At 42.2% G+C, this 15646-nt stretch overlaps 1 protein-coding gene across 1 annotated transcript in view; it reads right to left on the bottom strand.

Annotated features, from left to right (window-relative positions):
* Positions 1 to 275: 275 nt before the first annotated feature.
* bbg (PDZ domain-containing protein big bang) overlaps positions 276 to 15646 on the bottom strand; it is a 549174-nt gene continuing 533803 nt past the window's right edge. Inside the window, exons 4-9 of the mRNA XM_019046227.2 lie at positions 8800 to 11690; positions 7897 to 8061; positions 5957 to 6085; positions 4733 to 4886; positions 3413 to 3550; positions 276 to 2161 (exon numbers count right to left, since the gene is read on the bottom strand). Coding sequence (XP_018901772.2) covers positions 1989 to 2161; positions 3413 to 3550; positions 4733 to 4886; positions 5957 to 6085; positions 7897 to 8061; positions 8800 to 11690 — 3650 coding nt within the window. The 3' untranslated portion in view covers positions 276 to 1988. The remainder of the gene's footprint in view (positions 2162 to 3412; positions 3551 to 4732; positions 4887 to 5956; positions 6086 to 7896; positions 8062 to 8799; positions 11691 to 15646) is intronic.

A 15646-nucleotide genomic window follows, 5' to 3' on the forward strand; every position in this document is an offset into this window, starting at 1 on the left:
ATCCCTTTCATGAGGCTGTTCTGTACATAAAACTTTCAAGCATTAATGTGCAAAATTGCAGTTGTCAACCTCAAGTTTATGTCAACCAGTTGACTTTTGATTGCTACACGGTCAAGCTTCCACTGAAGCATTTTATTGGTCCTCTTACTGGAGACTGAATTTTACAGGTACCCTACGATGAAAACTGAATTTAGGATCTTCTTTCCGTAGATGAAATAAAAATTCATTTATTTAAGATAATATATCTTTCGTTTATTTCCCTACATTTCACAATCAGAGTTTAATGTAACAATATGCGAGATGATTTACAAAATATATTACACGGCAAAGAAAATATCAACATACATTTAAATTATTACAAAAAATATAACAAAAAAAAAAATAGAATAATTTGAATATGTTTACCATCAAGGACAAACACATACCCTTCATTTGTTACTTTAAACATTCTAAACTGGTAAATACCATTATTAACTCTGGACTGACTTCTTTTTTTTTTTTTTTACATTTTGACCATGATTTCAAAGAAATGGAAGGAAAATTTACTACCTTAATTTTTTCTTCTGTGTGGGAAAACCTCCCAACTACCTTTTTGTGCTGAATAGGCTGGTTTTTAGGAAATAATTTAAGGATGAAGATTTGATGTCAAGACACTTAGGGGCATTAGTAAACAAATGGTACCACACTAGAGAGGTAAGGCACTGAAACAATACTAATTATTTATGGATATGAAATAATTTAGTATCTGACACATCTAATGACTTCAAAAGGGCTTACAATTGACATAACTGAAATTGATAGAGATGATTGAGTCAGTCTCAGTTTAATTTGTCACATAATACTTGGCTCTTTAAAAGAGCAAAGAAAAACATTTAAGTAAAAAACCCACCAGAATTTAATTCCTATCTCTGATAAAAGAAAAAAAAAGAATAAATAGGCGGTTAGGAGGAAGTGTTGATTTTCCAGCTGTATACTACTTATCCTGATGAATTTTTTGTTAAATATCAGTTAAATGAAAAAATAAAAAAAATTGAGAGACAAATGTAGTATGTCAAAAATTCATCTACTTAAACTGTTACAAATCAATCAAGCCAATAATTATACCTACTTACATATTATTGTTGATTAACAGTTGTTAACGAAAGATATTTAAATTAAGGGAAAAATTTATGAGGAAAAGACAAAATGAGGGATAACGATAAATCCATAACAATGGGCACGGTAGTATTGTTTTAATGTATTTACTTTGTAGATGAGTATACCAGATGGATAGCAATACTTAGTGATAGCCAAGTAAGTAACAGATAAGAGAAGAAAAAGGAAAAGTTGATAGGTAAAGTTCTGATATTGAACAAAGGCAATTGTATTCTGGCTAGAGAATATGCAGCTATTCATTGATAGAGGAAAAACATACAACAAATACTAAATACATAAGAAAAGGTCAAAGCGGATAATTTTTAGAGGTATTAAATGTTCACAGATCTTCAGAAAACAACACATTCCTGTACACCAATTTCCTAGATAGCATATATCTTTAGATTTATCAAAAAGAAATAATAATGTACACATGGATGGAGAAAAAACGCATTTGAATACCAGCATGAAGTATTTTCAGCCTTCCGATAGTTTCAGCCAGTTAATTTTTACTATATTATTTTTGCAGTCAAGCTTTTAAATAAAAGCAAATCACAACCATTGAAAGATTAAAGAAGAAAAACAAAAATAAACGCAAGTCGTTATAAAGTACATTTCTTCAAGGCAAAAAGGAACAATATTGATTAGACAATTATTAACGTTATCCATTAAATAAGTTTTTTATTGTTTGCAAAACAAACAGATTCTTTTTCTTTAAAAGTAAATTTGTATTGCATCAAGATAACAACTGTACATTATTTACAGATCAATTTTGATTTAATAGTTGGTGGTATGAAAATATATTTTTAGATAAGTTTGACTTATTTTACAAGTTCCAAAGACTTCAAAAATACTCATGTTTCTTTCTTCTCACTGACGTGTCGCACGGTCAAAGTGACTTTCCCATTATCCAGTCGCTTCATCAGACTCCAGGCTTCGATTCTGGTCATGACCGTAACATCAGTCTCATTGACTTTCAGTAATTCATCTCCAATAGATAATTGGCCACATTTCTCAGCACAACCACCTGTCAAAGTAAAAAAGAAATAATTTATTAATTCAATTTAAAGCTGTAAGGTTTACACAACCCTATGGAGAGAAGCAAACAATGACTTACCGGAGAGAAAAAAAAAAAAACAAGCTCAGATCATTAATCTATCATTGATTGAATTCGAATTTCGATATTGCTAAGGAGAATAACTGAGTATGTCTGAGTAATAATCCAGTAAAAATATAAGTTACAACGACATGACAAATTTTTGATCATATCAGTGATGGTGAAAACCCAGTTTGCCTTTCTATTCAGGTAATGCTCCTAAGATTCTCTAATCTTTCAAAGAGAGCATGTAGTTTATGCATTTTGGATTCTCCATAGTAAAATTAAAATATGTGTTGGTACTTCAGTTATAGTAATAAAAATGCATAAGCATAATTGTACGTTTTAAAGTAACGTTCAGGGATTCTTGCATTAGATCAACTTCCTTTACACAAATGTATCGAATTGACCTTCTCCCACTGATAATGAGTATCAAGTTTCTCCACACTTTCTTTTGATCTGTCAGTGCCTTTACTTATTTTTATCACTGCAAACGAAGTTCAGCGAAACTGAGTCAGTATGACCCCAATTTCAAATAGGTATGTATTTAAATTCAGTCGATGCAAGACTAAGTACTTCATTCAGGGCCGGATTTACCTACTTGCCGCCCATGGGCCACCTGTATTTTGCCGCCCCCTTTTCATTCGTTTTGAAACATCAATAAATACTATCAAGTGAACATGCCTTACTCGTGTTGGAAACATTTTTTGGGAAAGCCCTGTCAACACTACTAGCAAAAATTCACCGAACTTTGCGCGAACGTTAAGTTCGTGTATAAATGTGGTTTAATGATTTTAACTTCCGCCGCCGCGCCGCGCAGACCGCACCGTGTTTGGAGCAATGCGTGAAGTATTCCGACAGTTTTTAGGCGCTATGAGTTTCACGCCGACGACCGTTGCTGAACGCACTGTTTTTGACGCAATGCGTGAAGTATTCACGCAGTCTTGTAGGCGCTATGCGTTTCGGAAATTAGAAATTTTGTTCGTACTTTTCTTTTCTAAATCCGATTTTTTTTTACACCTACATTTAAAAAATTGCAAAATTTGCCGCCTCCTAGATTTGCCGCCATGGGCCGCGGCCCATGTGGCCACCCCCTTAATCCGGCCCTGACTTCATTTAGGTATATAAGGCTCTCTACACCTAGATTTGAGAAAATTCAGCTGTATACTGATAAAAGCTTACCGGAGAAAATCTTCTTGACCGTCAAAGGTTGGTCCCCGACTGGAGAATCTTTCCCACCTTCTAGACTAAAACCCAAACCAGCTCCATCTTTGATTAAAGTAACTGTCACTGGTGGATCATACTTCACAGCTTCTGAATCTATAAAATGTTAAAAAACAATCTCAGTAAATACGCTGTATTCAACAACCAATTAAAATTATCTCCATCATCCTCTAAAGCATAATTAAAGTTACTTATACTTTTTTTACTGCATTCGTATTTTGCAATTTTATGAACTAAAAATCATGCCAATAAAAGCGTGGAGCAATAATTAGTAAAATTGATGAGTGACTTCAAAAAGCTTACTTATGTTTATGGCTAAATTATAATTAATTATGAACATAGGTACTGACATAGATAACAAACGAAGAAGAGGATATTAATCCTTCTGTAAACTAAACAAGCAATAATATGCTGAACTCACTTTAAAATTTTTAAAAAACCAAATACATTTAGGTCAGGAACACACTACTGAAATCTGATTTAAATGATTCTTAAAGGCGTTCAGTTTTTTGCAAATTACAGAGGATATCATAAAAATTCCATCCGGAGGTACGTGTTACCGCATCAACGACAATAATAATAATGCGACCAGTTCGCCTACAATTTTCGGGGTAGGCAACACGGGCTCCTACGTGAGCGAATAGTGGTGTCACCGTAAATGTCACGTTCATTCGGAAGACACAAAAAACATCCTTTCATTGAACAGGCAAAGATGCTTCTAGCGCATTGGTAGTTCGCCTACAATTTAAGGTGTAGGCAACACGAGTTCCCTCGTAGTCGGATTGAAATAATTTGACCATGCAATGCAATTAATTGCGACCTGTTCTAGGATGGTTCTAGGATGGTAGGAGGTGTTTTCAATCTCCTGAAAAATCGTATTCTCGTGTTTTTGGTCTATCACCCGCGTTAGAGGTAAATCGCTCATTGGAGCTAGCTCACCTTCGATTTCGCCCCATGGCAACAAGAGAACCCAGAGCGGAGCCGCGCGTGGTGTCAGTGCAACTCGCGCACTGGCGCCTACAAACCTAACAGGGATACTTCACGCATTGCGCAATGCGTGAAGTATCCTTGTTGGGTTTGAAAGCGCCAATTCGCTAGTCGGGTTCGCTGGTTGCGGGTTGGGTTGCCCTCGCCAGCCGCGGCGCTTCAAGCGACTATTTTGCAACAGAGGTGTTGCACAGTATCATACGAAATTGAAGGCGCTCCAATGTATCAAAGATGACAGGCATCCTTTAAGAATGTTGTTTGAGCCGATTCAAGGAAAATTAGGGGTCTCACCTGGAATTTTGTGTTCTACTTGGCTGTCTTCGATTAATTTCCTGAATGCGCGAGATGGTTGTACCGTTCGAGCAACTGTTTCAGATTCCACCGGGGCATCCCCATTTTTATGCCTCCAGTGTGAAACGACTAAAACGACCTCGAAACGAGGAGCCTGAAAATAAAACGGAGAAGTTAGTAAGTACATGAAGTGACTTGAGCCCTCGCGATTTTGCAAGCCAGATGTGTAAAAATCGTTTCTGGTGCCTCTGAAAGAGTTACAGGATGGTTTAGGATGTCATGTCATGATCAATTGATCATGGTCACCGACTTCAAAATTTCCAGAGGCGGATCCAGTAATTTAGCAATACCGGATTTCCTCCAATTAAACCTATGCTAAATAATCAATTATTGTCGGGGCACCTGGCCCCTCCAAGAATCGATACATTTCCATAGGTTTAAATGGAGAAAAGACATGGTTGCCAATTTGCTGTATCCGCCACTATTAAACAAGGGGGACCTGCAGAAGGGGTAGCAGAATTACATCCTATAAAGGAGAATTTGCAGGTGTCTAAAATTTGTTGAATTTCATGATCAGGAAGAAGCTACTGAGGCTATATAACATAATCGGAGATTTTGACGCATTTTTGGCATGCAGCCATCGATATGATTATTGAGAGTATGAAACTCCTTCCCAGGCTTGATGTAGATGGGCCCGTAAATTCAATCTCTTAACTATCGCAGGCCTCTGAGTCCGTAATATGTTTGTTTATTGACGGATTCTTATAATATTTTACCAGAATTTATTATTTATTATTTATTTATTATTTTTTATTTCATCCTGTAATTTGTGTTTCAAATTCTTTATTAATTGTACTCAACATATTCCTATTCATGTATTACAAATTTTCGTTTTTTTTAACTCTCTCATTTTTTTCTTTACCAAATTACTGTTTTTTATAATTGCGTCTTTTTCCAGTTTTAATTATTTGAGCTTTTTCCTAGTTTGAATTTATGTCGATGTATTTATGTTATGTTATTTATTTTTTTCCCTTCTTTTTGTCTTTTCTTCCCCCCCCCCCTTTCTTTTTTCTAGCGATTGATTTTAGTAAGTTCCGCAAAATAATTGGTAAACAGAGCAAAACCATACGCTAATTTGGCAAACATTTTGAAAATCTAGCAAAAATTTTAGCCATAATCAGCAGGATAAGTGATAGATTATGCGAATTGAATTCGAGTGCCTACCTTCAGTATTGATAAAGCTTCCCGATGGGTGGCATCCTTCATGCTGCGACCGTTAATGGACAGGATTCGATCACCTTTCTGGATCCTCCCGTCTCTATCAGCCGGACTTCCAGCGAGAACTTTGTGAACCTGGAAACAAATTTTATTAGATTTTTTTGTGGAACATCAAAAATAGCACCATTTAGAGACTGTCTATATGAATACAGCTCCTTCACATTGACAAAGTGGTTTCAGGGAATTCCCTTTAAAATTAAGACAAATCAGTACTTTCGCTCTAACTTTTACACAATTTCAACAACCTTGTCATTTCAAATTCAGTGCGCTGAGCGTACACTCTTTAGAATAAAACCGACTTTTTAATTCGTGTAACCGAGCTTGTTTCATTAGTTCTTTTAACCGCATTAGTTCAGCTACGGGAGCTGAAAGTATTTGGGATGATATAAAACACCATGTTCTCCCTCATTTTGTGGCAATGCAATTCTGTCTTCTTGGCGGTCAAAGTCCTGCGTTAAAGTCTCCGCGTCAGCCGAGAAAAGTTCCCCTTCTCTTTCATTTTGTGGTTACACAATTTTACTAGATCGGCTTACCACGCGTTTCGCCCAATTCAACTTGTCAACTCCTGCGTTTTTTCCGGGCCAGCCGAAAAGATTTTCCGTTCTCCTTCATTTTGCGTATACGCAATTTTACTTGCTTGGATGTACCACGCGTTTCGCCTGATTCAACTTTTCTACTCTTTCGTTAAAGTCTTCACGTCAGCGAAAAAGAGATCAAGCATTAAATATGCGAGAAAGTTTTGTTGCTTCATGACAAATTGTGACCGAATCTATGAAACGGGACATCATTTTTCGGAAGAAAATTTCAGAAACTTAAAGCTTCGAGCTAAAAATGGTCTAGGGACGCGCCTGCAAAACTGCAAGAATACTTCAAGCGTCGCACGAAGTTCCGAGATGCGTACGCTATATTTGGAAATGCGTCGGGCAGCGCGCGTACACAACGTTGGAGGGTTTAGGCAAAAATGGAGCACCTCTTGATCAATACGTAATACATTTTCCATCATTTATTATTCAACCTACGCAAACCTAGGCAAATTTTTTGCTGCCTACGGCAACAGTGAATGACCAATCGGTCGTTGGTTCATGAACACTCTGCATCCTTGGACTAAGATCGCACGGTTGCTGGCGGATTGGAAAGCCGGGAAAAGTAAGGGGAAGCCAGGGAATTCGCCCGAAAAGTCAGAGCATTCGTCCGAAAAGTTAGAGCATTCGTCCGAAAAGTCAGGAATTTCCTGGCACATCTATTAATCACTAAAATATACCACTGATCTTTCAACTGTTTACCTTTCCTGGTCTTTTTTAAGGCTTTTTCTTTCGGACATTTTCTTTAAAGTTTAGTGGAAGACAACGTTTAAAAAAAAACAAACAAGATGAAAATTGTGTTCCACGGTCAGGGAAAGTCAGGGAATTAAAAAGTTTTGGAGTCTGCATGATAAGTAAAAATAGGCCAGGAAAAGTCCGGGAAAGTCGGGGAATTTGAAGATGTAGAAATTATGGCATGTCTGAATTTATTTTTTAAGCCCACATATAATAGGTTTTTGGTTAAAAAGGTGATGATTTTCATACATTATGTACCCTTTCCTGTACATTTCTGAGAATATAGGTACGGGAGGAATGAGCGGAGAATAGTGATCGCCCGTTTTGCCCTCAATCAGAAGGTGTTTTTAGAGGGCGAGTTGGATTCCGTTTTGCATGTATCCAAACCACCAAGGAACCACTTTCTTTGACTCTCTCATAAAAGCACATATCTGCATTGGGAAACCAATGGCATGTATGTTGTTTCTAAAATGGGCCAAAAATAGTGGTTCCATATTGCAAAACGTAATCAATTTATGGTGAGAATTGAGAAAAGCTGGAACTCGGGCGGGAATCGAAGGACGTGCTTACCGTTATTTCTTTGGTTTCATAATCAGCGCCACCAGCCAGGGTTATGCCGATGCTGGCACCAGGGACATCACGATGAAGAACGATGACTGCTACTTCATGTCCGTTTCCCTCGCCCCCAGCTTCCTCGGCTGTTTGATTAGCATCATCTATCAGCTGCTGCAGTTCCTAATTGAGCAAAAATAACAAAAAACATCAGTTTTCGTCCCCTCTTTTGTCTAATGTTTCCGAAATTTGGGAGTTTCCATTTTTAATTAGTTTCTTATTAGTGGTAGGTAAGTAATAATGATTAATTTTATTACTTAAATTAAAGTAAGTTTTAATGAAATGAATGGATATTGGTAAATTGAATGTTATTAAGTACAGCAACTATAGGTACAGAGTACAACAAATCTCGTGGGGAAAAAAAAAAAAAAATACTTTCACTATGAGTGAAGATGGACGAATTGAAATTAGTAACAATTACTTAATAGCAATTATAATAAAGAAATGTGGCGAAATATGTCTTTCCGCATGTCTTGTCCTTTCTCTATGCCCAGCGAGGGCCTTCAACATAGACCGCTGATTAAAAATCATCATAAAAATCCGAGGGGATTAGAGGACAAGGCGCATAAGTGCAGTTTTTGAAAAATTGAGATATTCATGAACTCAACTAAAACTAGTTTGAAAGTATATTACGTAAAAAATTCACAAGTAAAACCCGACTTTATTAAAGCATCTAAAAGTTAGTTTAAACTTCCTTCCTGCCATTAGGCTTCTTGTACTACTGAAACTCCAAACACTTATTTCTTGAAATACCAAAAACTGCGCTTATGCGTTTTGCCCTCTAAGCCCCTCACATTAAATGATGAAAATTTTGGTTGATTTTTAAGCCAAAAAGCGGTAAAGTAGGATTTTAAGACTAACCTGCTGAGAGATGAGGCTTGTCGATGATGCGAGCGAGGAAATACTTCCAAACTGCTCTCGATGAAGATTGGAGACTGAACCATAGGGAGGAAGCAAGCTGTCATCACTAGCAGTGGAGTCCAAGGAGGAGACCCTGGCATGGTTGGCCACCTTGGACAAAGAGTTCTTGCTGTGCGGGGGAGTCACAGTCTGCTCCGGCTTCTCGAAAGCCTTCCTGATATCGTTCACGCTCACGGACCGGTGAGTGTTGATGGCCGTCCTTCCAGTGACCTTGGCACCCGCATCCTTCCGATCCTGACTCAAGAACTTGGCTTTGGTCTCGTCCACGTGCGACTCGCGGTAGGGGTCCGGGGACAGGACCGAGCGGCGGTGCTCCGGGCGGTACGGCTCCGGAGAGAGCAACCGCTCCATCTTGGGCTTCGAGTCCTTCGACGGGCTCAAGTCCGACATGTCGTCGTTGATTGGTATGTTGAACTCCTTGCTGAGCTTTTTGATTAGCGGGGTGTCGTGGTCGTCGTAGCGGCTCGACGACTTGGGCCCGAAGAAGGGTTTCGGCTCGTTGCCGTTCAGGTCCACCTGGCTCTGGCCGTTCGTCGACTCGGAGCTCAGGGAGTTCTGACTTTGGTCGGATTCCGTTTCGGGTGTTGCCGGCTCCGTCACGTTCAAGTACGCGATCTCGACGTTCCCGTCGGGGGTGTCCGTCGGCTGGTGGAAGACCGACTCGCTTCCGGCACGCGGTTCCTTTTCCTCGTGACCGTTCTTCCGGCAAACTGTCTTCTCCAAGTAATTGAGGAACTCCAGGTCAGCGGCCAAGTCATCGCCGAGACTTGCCGTGCTCCCGGTCTTCTCTTCGAACTTGCGTTGGATGAGCGGCGACCCGATTTTCGAGTCCAGACCGCAAGAGTACTTGGCGGATGTGAGGACGTTCTTCCTGTTGATGGCCTCCACGCTCTGCGGCTTGAGGACTCGCTTGGAGGGCGCGCCGCCGGAGCTACTGCTCGCTTGTGAACCGGAGGTGAGCGTCGATGTCGTGGAGGAGGCAGCCGATGCGGTGGTGTCTGACGATAACGTTCGGTGCAGGAGCTTTTCCGTGTTGTTCATGTGTCGATCGTCCTCGTTCAAGTGGTGACAGTTGGGTTCGGGCATCGGGGACATGGGTGGCGAGATGCTGGACCGGCTGGAGCTCACCGCGCTGTCACTATCGCTGTCACCTCCTCCGCCATCACGACCGACCTCTTCGTAGTCGAGCTTGAGCTTGTCTGTTGTCAGGCTCGTCGGGATCAAGTAGCCGTTCCTCTTCGTTTCGAACCTCTTGCCGAAGTCGAGCGGGCTCTTATCGGTTTTGCTATCCGATAAGTTTCCGTTCGTGTAGGGGTAAGGTCGAGGGCTCAACGTCGCGGATAGCTTTCGTGACAGAGGGGAGCTTGAATTGATGTTGTTCGAATTAGTGTTTGTTTGGTTTCTGTCGATGGAGTTGGCAGGTTTGCTGCACACGGTCAAAGATTTCCGCTTGAACGCGGGCGAGTACTTCGGGATCTCGTTCGTCGGTAACTGCGACTTCCACGACCGGCCGAGGTTCTCCTTCGTCTGCGGCGAGTACAGATTGGCCAGATGCGAGTCTTTGTTGGAGTCGTTGCTATGCCGCCTGAAGTTGTTCTGCTGGTTGGTTAAACTATTAAATCTATTCTTCAGGGGGTAATTAACGTTTGATTTCAAGTTCCGATCGTCGTTGTCGCAGCTGATTTTGATTTCGGTTTTAATCTCCGGGAGATCCAGGATCGTTTGATTTAGGTTGGAGATCTCCGTGACCTTCTCCGGAATGACTAGTCCTCTCAGTTTGGACATGCTCCGTCGTCTTTGCTCGATGAGGTTGTTCAAGGATGCTTGCCGGTTGGCTGTGTCTGAATTGGAAAAGGGCTTCTCGTTCGGGTACCGATTCTGCAGGTTCCCCACGTCGACGAGGCTCTGCGACCGGTTGTGAGGCCTCATTCCGCCGGAGAAACTAGTGGCTCTAGTCATGGTGGAAATTCCGGGGTCCAGGTCGTCTGTCTTCCGGGGCAAGGTACAAGACGACCCGATGACGTATGAAGGAGACGAGGTCGGGGAAAGGGAGGATTCAGGGGAGCACGACGAGTAAGCAGAGGAAGAAGAGGAGAGGGCCAGATCCACAGTGTTCTGGGTTCGTATCCCGAAGTCTAGCTCCGGCGGGGAGGAGTGAAGTTTACTGTTGAGGATAAAGCTACGAGCGTTGGGGGTCGCCTCTAGATCGGGGCTTCTCCTCAAGGTGCTCCTGGAGAAGGCCTGACAGTGGCGGTCCGTGTGATTCCCGATTTTGTTGACGTTCATGTACGACCTGGAGAGGGACTTGGCCGTGGAGCTGCCGAGGGCGCAATCCACCAGGTCGTTCTGCGAGCAAACGTTCTCCGAGCTCTTGAAGCGGTTGAGCTTCTTCAAGCTCCCTTCCGGTTCGGGATTCTGGTCGCTCTGGCGGTTGGAGAACATGGCGATCTTGTCCCGGACGCTCTTCTCGCTCTTCTCGTCGTTGCGCCAGGAAGCGGAGCCCATCTTCTTGAAGCCATCGGAGGCGGTGAAGGTCCTCGTCGGCGGCGGCTCGTCGCCTTTGGCGGCGGTGCCGTTGAAGTAGGAGGGCTTGATGGAGGTCACTTCGGGCGAGCAGATGAGCTTCATGTTGGCGGCCGTGCAGTCGGCGTCACCGTCTGCCGACGGGACTTGCGGGAGGGCGAGGGGGCCAGTTTCTTGGTAGTTGGGTGGGAACGGGAACTCGTGGCCGTCGGGGGGGAGCCGCGAGAAGCTCGGCGGCGGAGGCAGACTATGAGCTGTGCTGGGGCTGGAGCTGATGGCAAGCAACGAATCCATAGTTTTGCTCACACCTGCGAACACACAAACAACGTCGGTTAAATTTGGCCGCTTCCCGATCCGAGCCGGGATCATCAACATAGAAATTCAATTACAGCGGCAACGCTTATCGCGGCGCAATGCTTGAGTAATTAAAGAGGGAACACTCCCGCGGCCCGCTTCAAAAGACACGCGCGCACGCGCCGCCCCGCGCAACTCACTCGGGTAAGTTTTTCTTTTGCTCCGCCACTTATTCGGGCGTAAGGACTTCGAGGACAGCTTATAACAGCGTTGCTGTCCATAAATATCGGAAAAAATCAAGATAAGCGTGGAGGGAAATGTTAATATGGATGGCTAAAATCACGAAATGCGTACCTCCCTTCTGCCGAGCTTAGGAAAAACGCCCTATGAACCTTCAGGCGTTGCCAAATTTCCTGTAATAAAACACGAATTTCTTTCTTCCTATTTTCTAGATAATTTTCCGAATAATTTCTGGGGAATTCTTGAATTAATTGCTTTATCTAAAAGTGCGTAGAGAGCTGATTTCACAGTATTTTTTATAATTTTTTTCTGATATGGGAAATAGTATAAAAATAGATTTAAAATTGAGAAAATGCAGCGCCTGGTGACGTCATCTGGCGGAATTTCCCATTTAAACACACGTATTTTAGCAGCTTAGATCATTTTGTCATATCTTCTCCAATAATTGTTCAATTCGTGAACCAAGGGTATCCTCGTGTTCAGGTCACTCAGCAGTGTCCACTTAAACACGAAATCCATCAAATTTCAGACACCTGCAAATGCTCTATTAAATTTGGCGATAGCTGACGTGGCTTGGTTCCTTTCTGTTCAACGCGGTCCAAATCTGCCATGATCCGAATAGAGTCCCTTTATACCCAGAGTTAAGACAACTCGATTATCAGCTGACTGGCAGCCGGCCTTGGCTGGCCATGGAGGCCGAAACGAGTGCACCCAAACGAACGATATTGAGAGATAAGGATCAGGAATCCTGCGATGTCTGTCAAACAAAAACAACAACATCAACAAATTAGATCAATTAAAAAGAAAATGAGATTGGTTTGTGAATGATTTCTTAATCTATTTTCATTTTGAACCGATGGAAATAACAATTTACTCTTGATGGACCACAATTAGGCAATATTTTCATTATTCTTGTTCACATTCGAGGTACCGCCATCTTGGTGCACTCGTTTCGGCCTCCATGAGCGAGAACCAATCAGAATTGGATTTTTTTTTAGGCCACTTTCAGCCCAACCAAAAGTGAGTTGTCTTAACTCTGGGTATAAAGGGACTCTAGATCCGAAGACGATGATACCATGGTTCATGAATTCAAAAGTTGAAATGTTTGAATGCGAAGACTGGTCCTGGCTATAGCTGGCGATGGACTCGCGGAGGCGAGGAGCCAACACAGATATCCTCTTACGTCGTCGCCGGTCGTCGGGATGGCATGGCACGGCGCGTCGCGTCCGCGGCATCGCATCGCGTTACGAGACAACGACCCGCCAATCCCGGCACTCGCTACTCGCCACACCGGACAGCCGGACAGGAACGCAGCTTCGGCCGGCAACCGCCACCACCGCCCCACCGCCCCGTCCCACAGTGCGGCCCTTTAATGGAAAAGGCGGACAAAAATCGGCAAAAGACATTTAACTTTACATAGAGAATTTGCAGGTGTCTGAAATTTGATGGATTTCGTGTTTAAGGGGAAACTACACTGGAAAAAAAACACATTGTATGTAGAGTCCAATAAAAAATACTCTTGATTCAATCAGATTTAAGCTTAAATCAAAAGGAAATCCGCTCAAATTAAGAGGTTTGGTTCTTGATTTAAGCTTAAATCTGATTGAATCAAGAGTATTTTTCCTTTATTCAATCAGATTTAAGCTTAAATCAAGAACCAAGCCTCTTAATTTGAGCGGATTTCCTTTTGATTTAAGCTCAAATCTGATTGAATCAAGAGTCCTTTTTCTTGTCAATGTTTTCACGAATCTGGACTCTAGATCCAATGTGTTTTTTTTTCCCAGTGTACTAAGTGAACTGATCACGAGGATACCCTTGGTTCATTAATTGAACAATTATTGGAGAGGATATCACAAAATGATCCAATTTGCTGAAGTACGTGTGTTTAAATGGGAAATTCCGCAAGATGACGTCACGAGGCAGTGCATTTTCTCACTTTTAAATCTATTTTTGTTCTATTTCTCATATCAGAAAGAAATTGTAAAGTATACCGTGAAATCAGCTCTTCAAGCACTTTCAGATGAAGCAATAACAAATTTGCATGCAAATTCTCAATTAGCCCTTTGTTAACAATCTAAAAGCAACGTGTAACACCCAGACTTTAACTTCAAATACCTCTGATACTCGCAAAAAGTCGCAAAATCTTTTTGGTGGAATTGAAGTCGGATATGTGAGGTTTAAGGCAATGTCAACTACCCAAAGCATTTTGCGTTTCAAGCGAGAAATCTTCATTTACAAGTTGTCGTCTTTTTCCTGTGTATTTCTAATGCACCAGTGATTCTTGACCATTTTCTGCCCTTTTTCCACCAAATTTGAACTACTTTTGGGCGAAAAATTTGAAAATGAACCATCATTGTGAGTCAGAAATATCTTTAAGATGACAAACACCGAAAAAAATATTCAGATGTCGAGTTGTGAATTTTTTATTTTTGTCCACAGAGGGCCGCACTGTGCGTCGCGTCGCGGCGAACCCATCATCAGAGCAGCAAATGACCGCGCCACGTTGCAACTTGCAAAGCCCCCGGAAGAAAAGCCTCGTCTTGCAAGGGCCCACCTTCCCCACGGCCTGCCCTTCTGCAGATGGACCAACACTGCTTAAAGAAGAATTGTTATGTTTCATGGTCTTCGTTTAGACCATGGTGTCCAGTTTTCTTGGCAAAGCACATTCCCTGATTTTTCCCTGATTTTCCCTGATTTTCAGGAGCTCAGTCCCTGATGAGAAGCCGAAGTTTTCTCCCACTTTCCCGGGATTTTCTTGGGGAAAAGAATATACTTTTCCAGAGTTTCAGTTATGAATATCGATTTTAATTAATCTTACAGCCATTTCTTTGGCGCACGTCAGATTAGACCGCCAAATTTGAAAACGAAATGATCCCTGAGTGGTTGGAGAAAAGATTCCCGGTTTCTGGAGCAGATTCCCTGATTTTCCCGGTAAATTTTCATTCCCTGATGAATCCCGGGTTTTCCCAGTTTTTAAAAAGCTAGGCACCATGGTTTAGACAAAGGTCTCATGGAATCGAATGGTTCAGTTTAGAGTACCTGCTATAGGCGAATTTTATTCAAAGTTCTGAACCTCTTTGGAAAGTTCTGTCCCGGTCTGTCTCATCAAACACCAGTAGACACCGTTGTTGCCAGATTCGACCAATCGGCTCCGTTGGATTTCGATAGGTTTTTTTGAATAACTGACTCCCAAGCATTTCAAATTTTGATAAACAAATTTGATACTCAGTATTTTTTACGCGAGCTACGAGATGGATTAGTGTTCCCCAGAATTTGAGATTTAAAATTAATTCATGCCATGGAGGGTTAAAAGCAGATTAAGTTAAATGGAAGTTTTAGGCGAGGTCTTGACACGGGATCGGTGTGGACGAGCGTTTATCCCGGTTGACGAGGCCGGGGCGGGGGGAGGGGGCTCGACGGTGCACAGTGCAGCGCTGACATTCCTGCTGAAATTCCTCGGCTTGAAGCGGGTTGAGCGAGTATTTTACGCGAGCCCCGGCAAGTAGCCCATAAAACAATTACCAGAGCGAGGATCGCGCACAACCCGCTCCGCCCTCGGCCGCCACCATTCCGCTCAACGGTCCGAGGAGGATCATGCCCTGCCTGGACACTTGGACACTTGCAACTTGGAACTTGGACGGCCCACCCTCGCCCACCTCCTACCCTCTCAGCGGGCCGATTATTGAAACTTGATAGACAAAGCTATAGACAAAGACGACAAAAGGATATG

The sequence above is a fragment of the Bemisia tabaci genome, chromosome 6 (genome assembly GCF_918797505.1).
Source record: "Bemisia tabaci chromosome 6, PGI_BMITA_v3".
In the NCBI taxonomy this organism is placed as follows: domain Eukaryota; kingdom Metazoa; phylum Arthropoda; class Insecta; order Hemiptera; family Aleyrodidae; genus Bemisia; species Bemisia tabaci.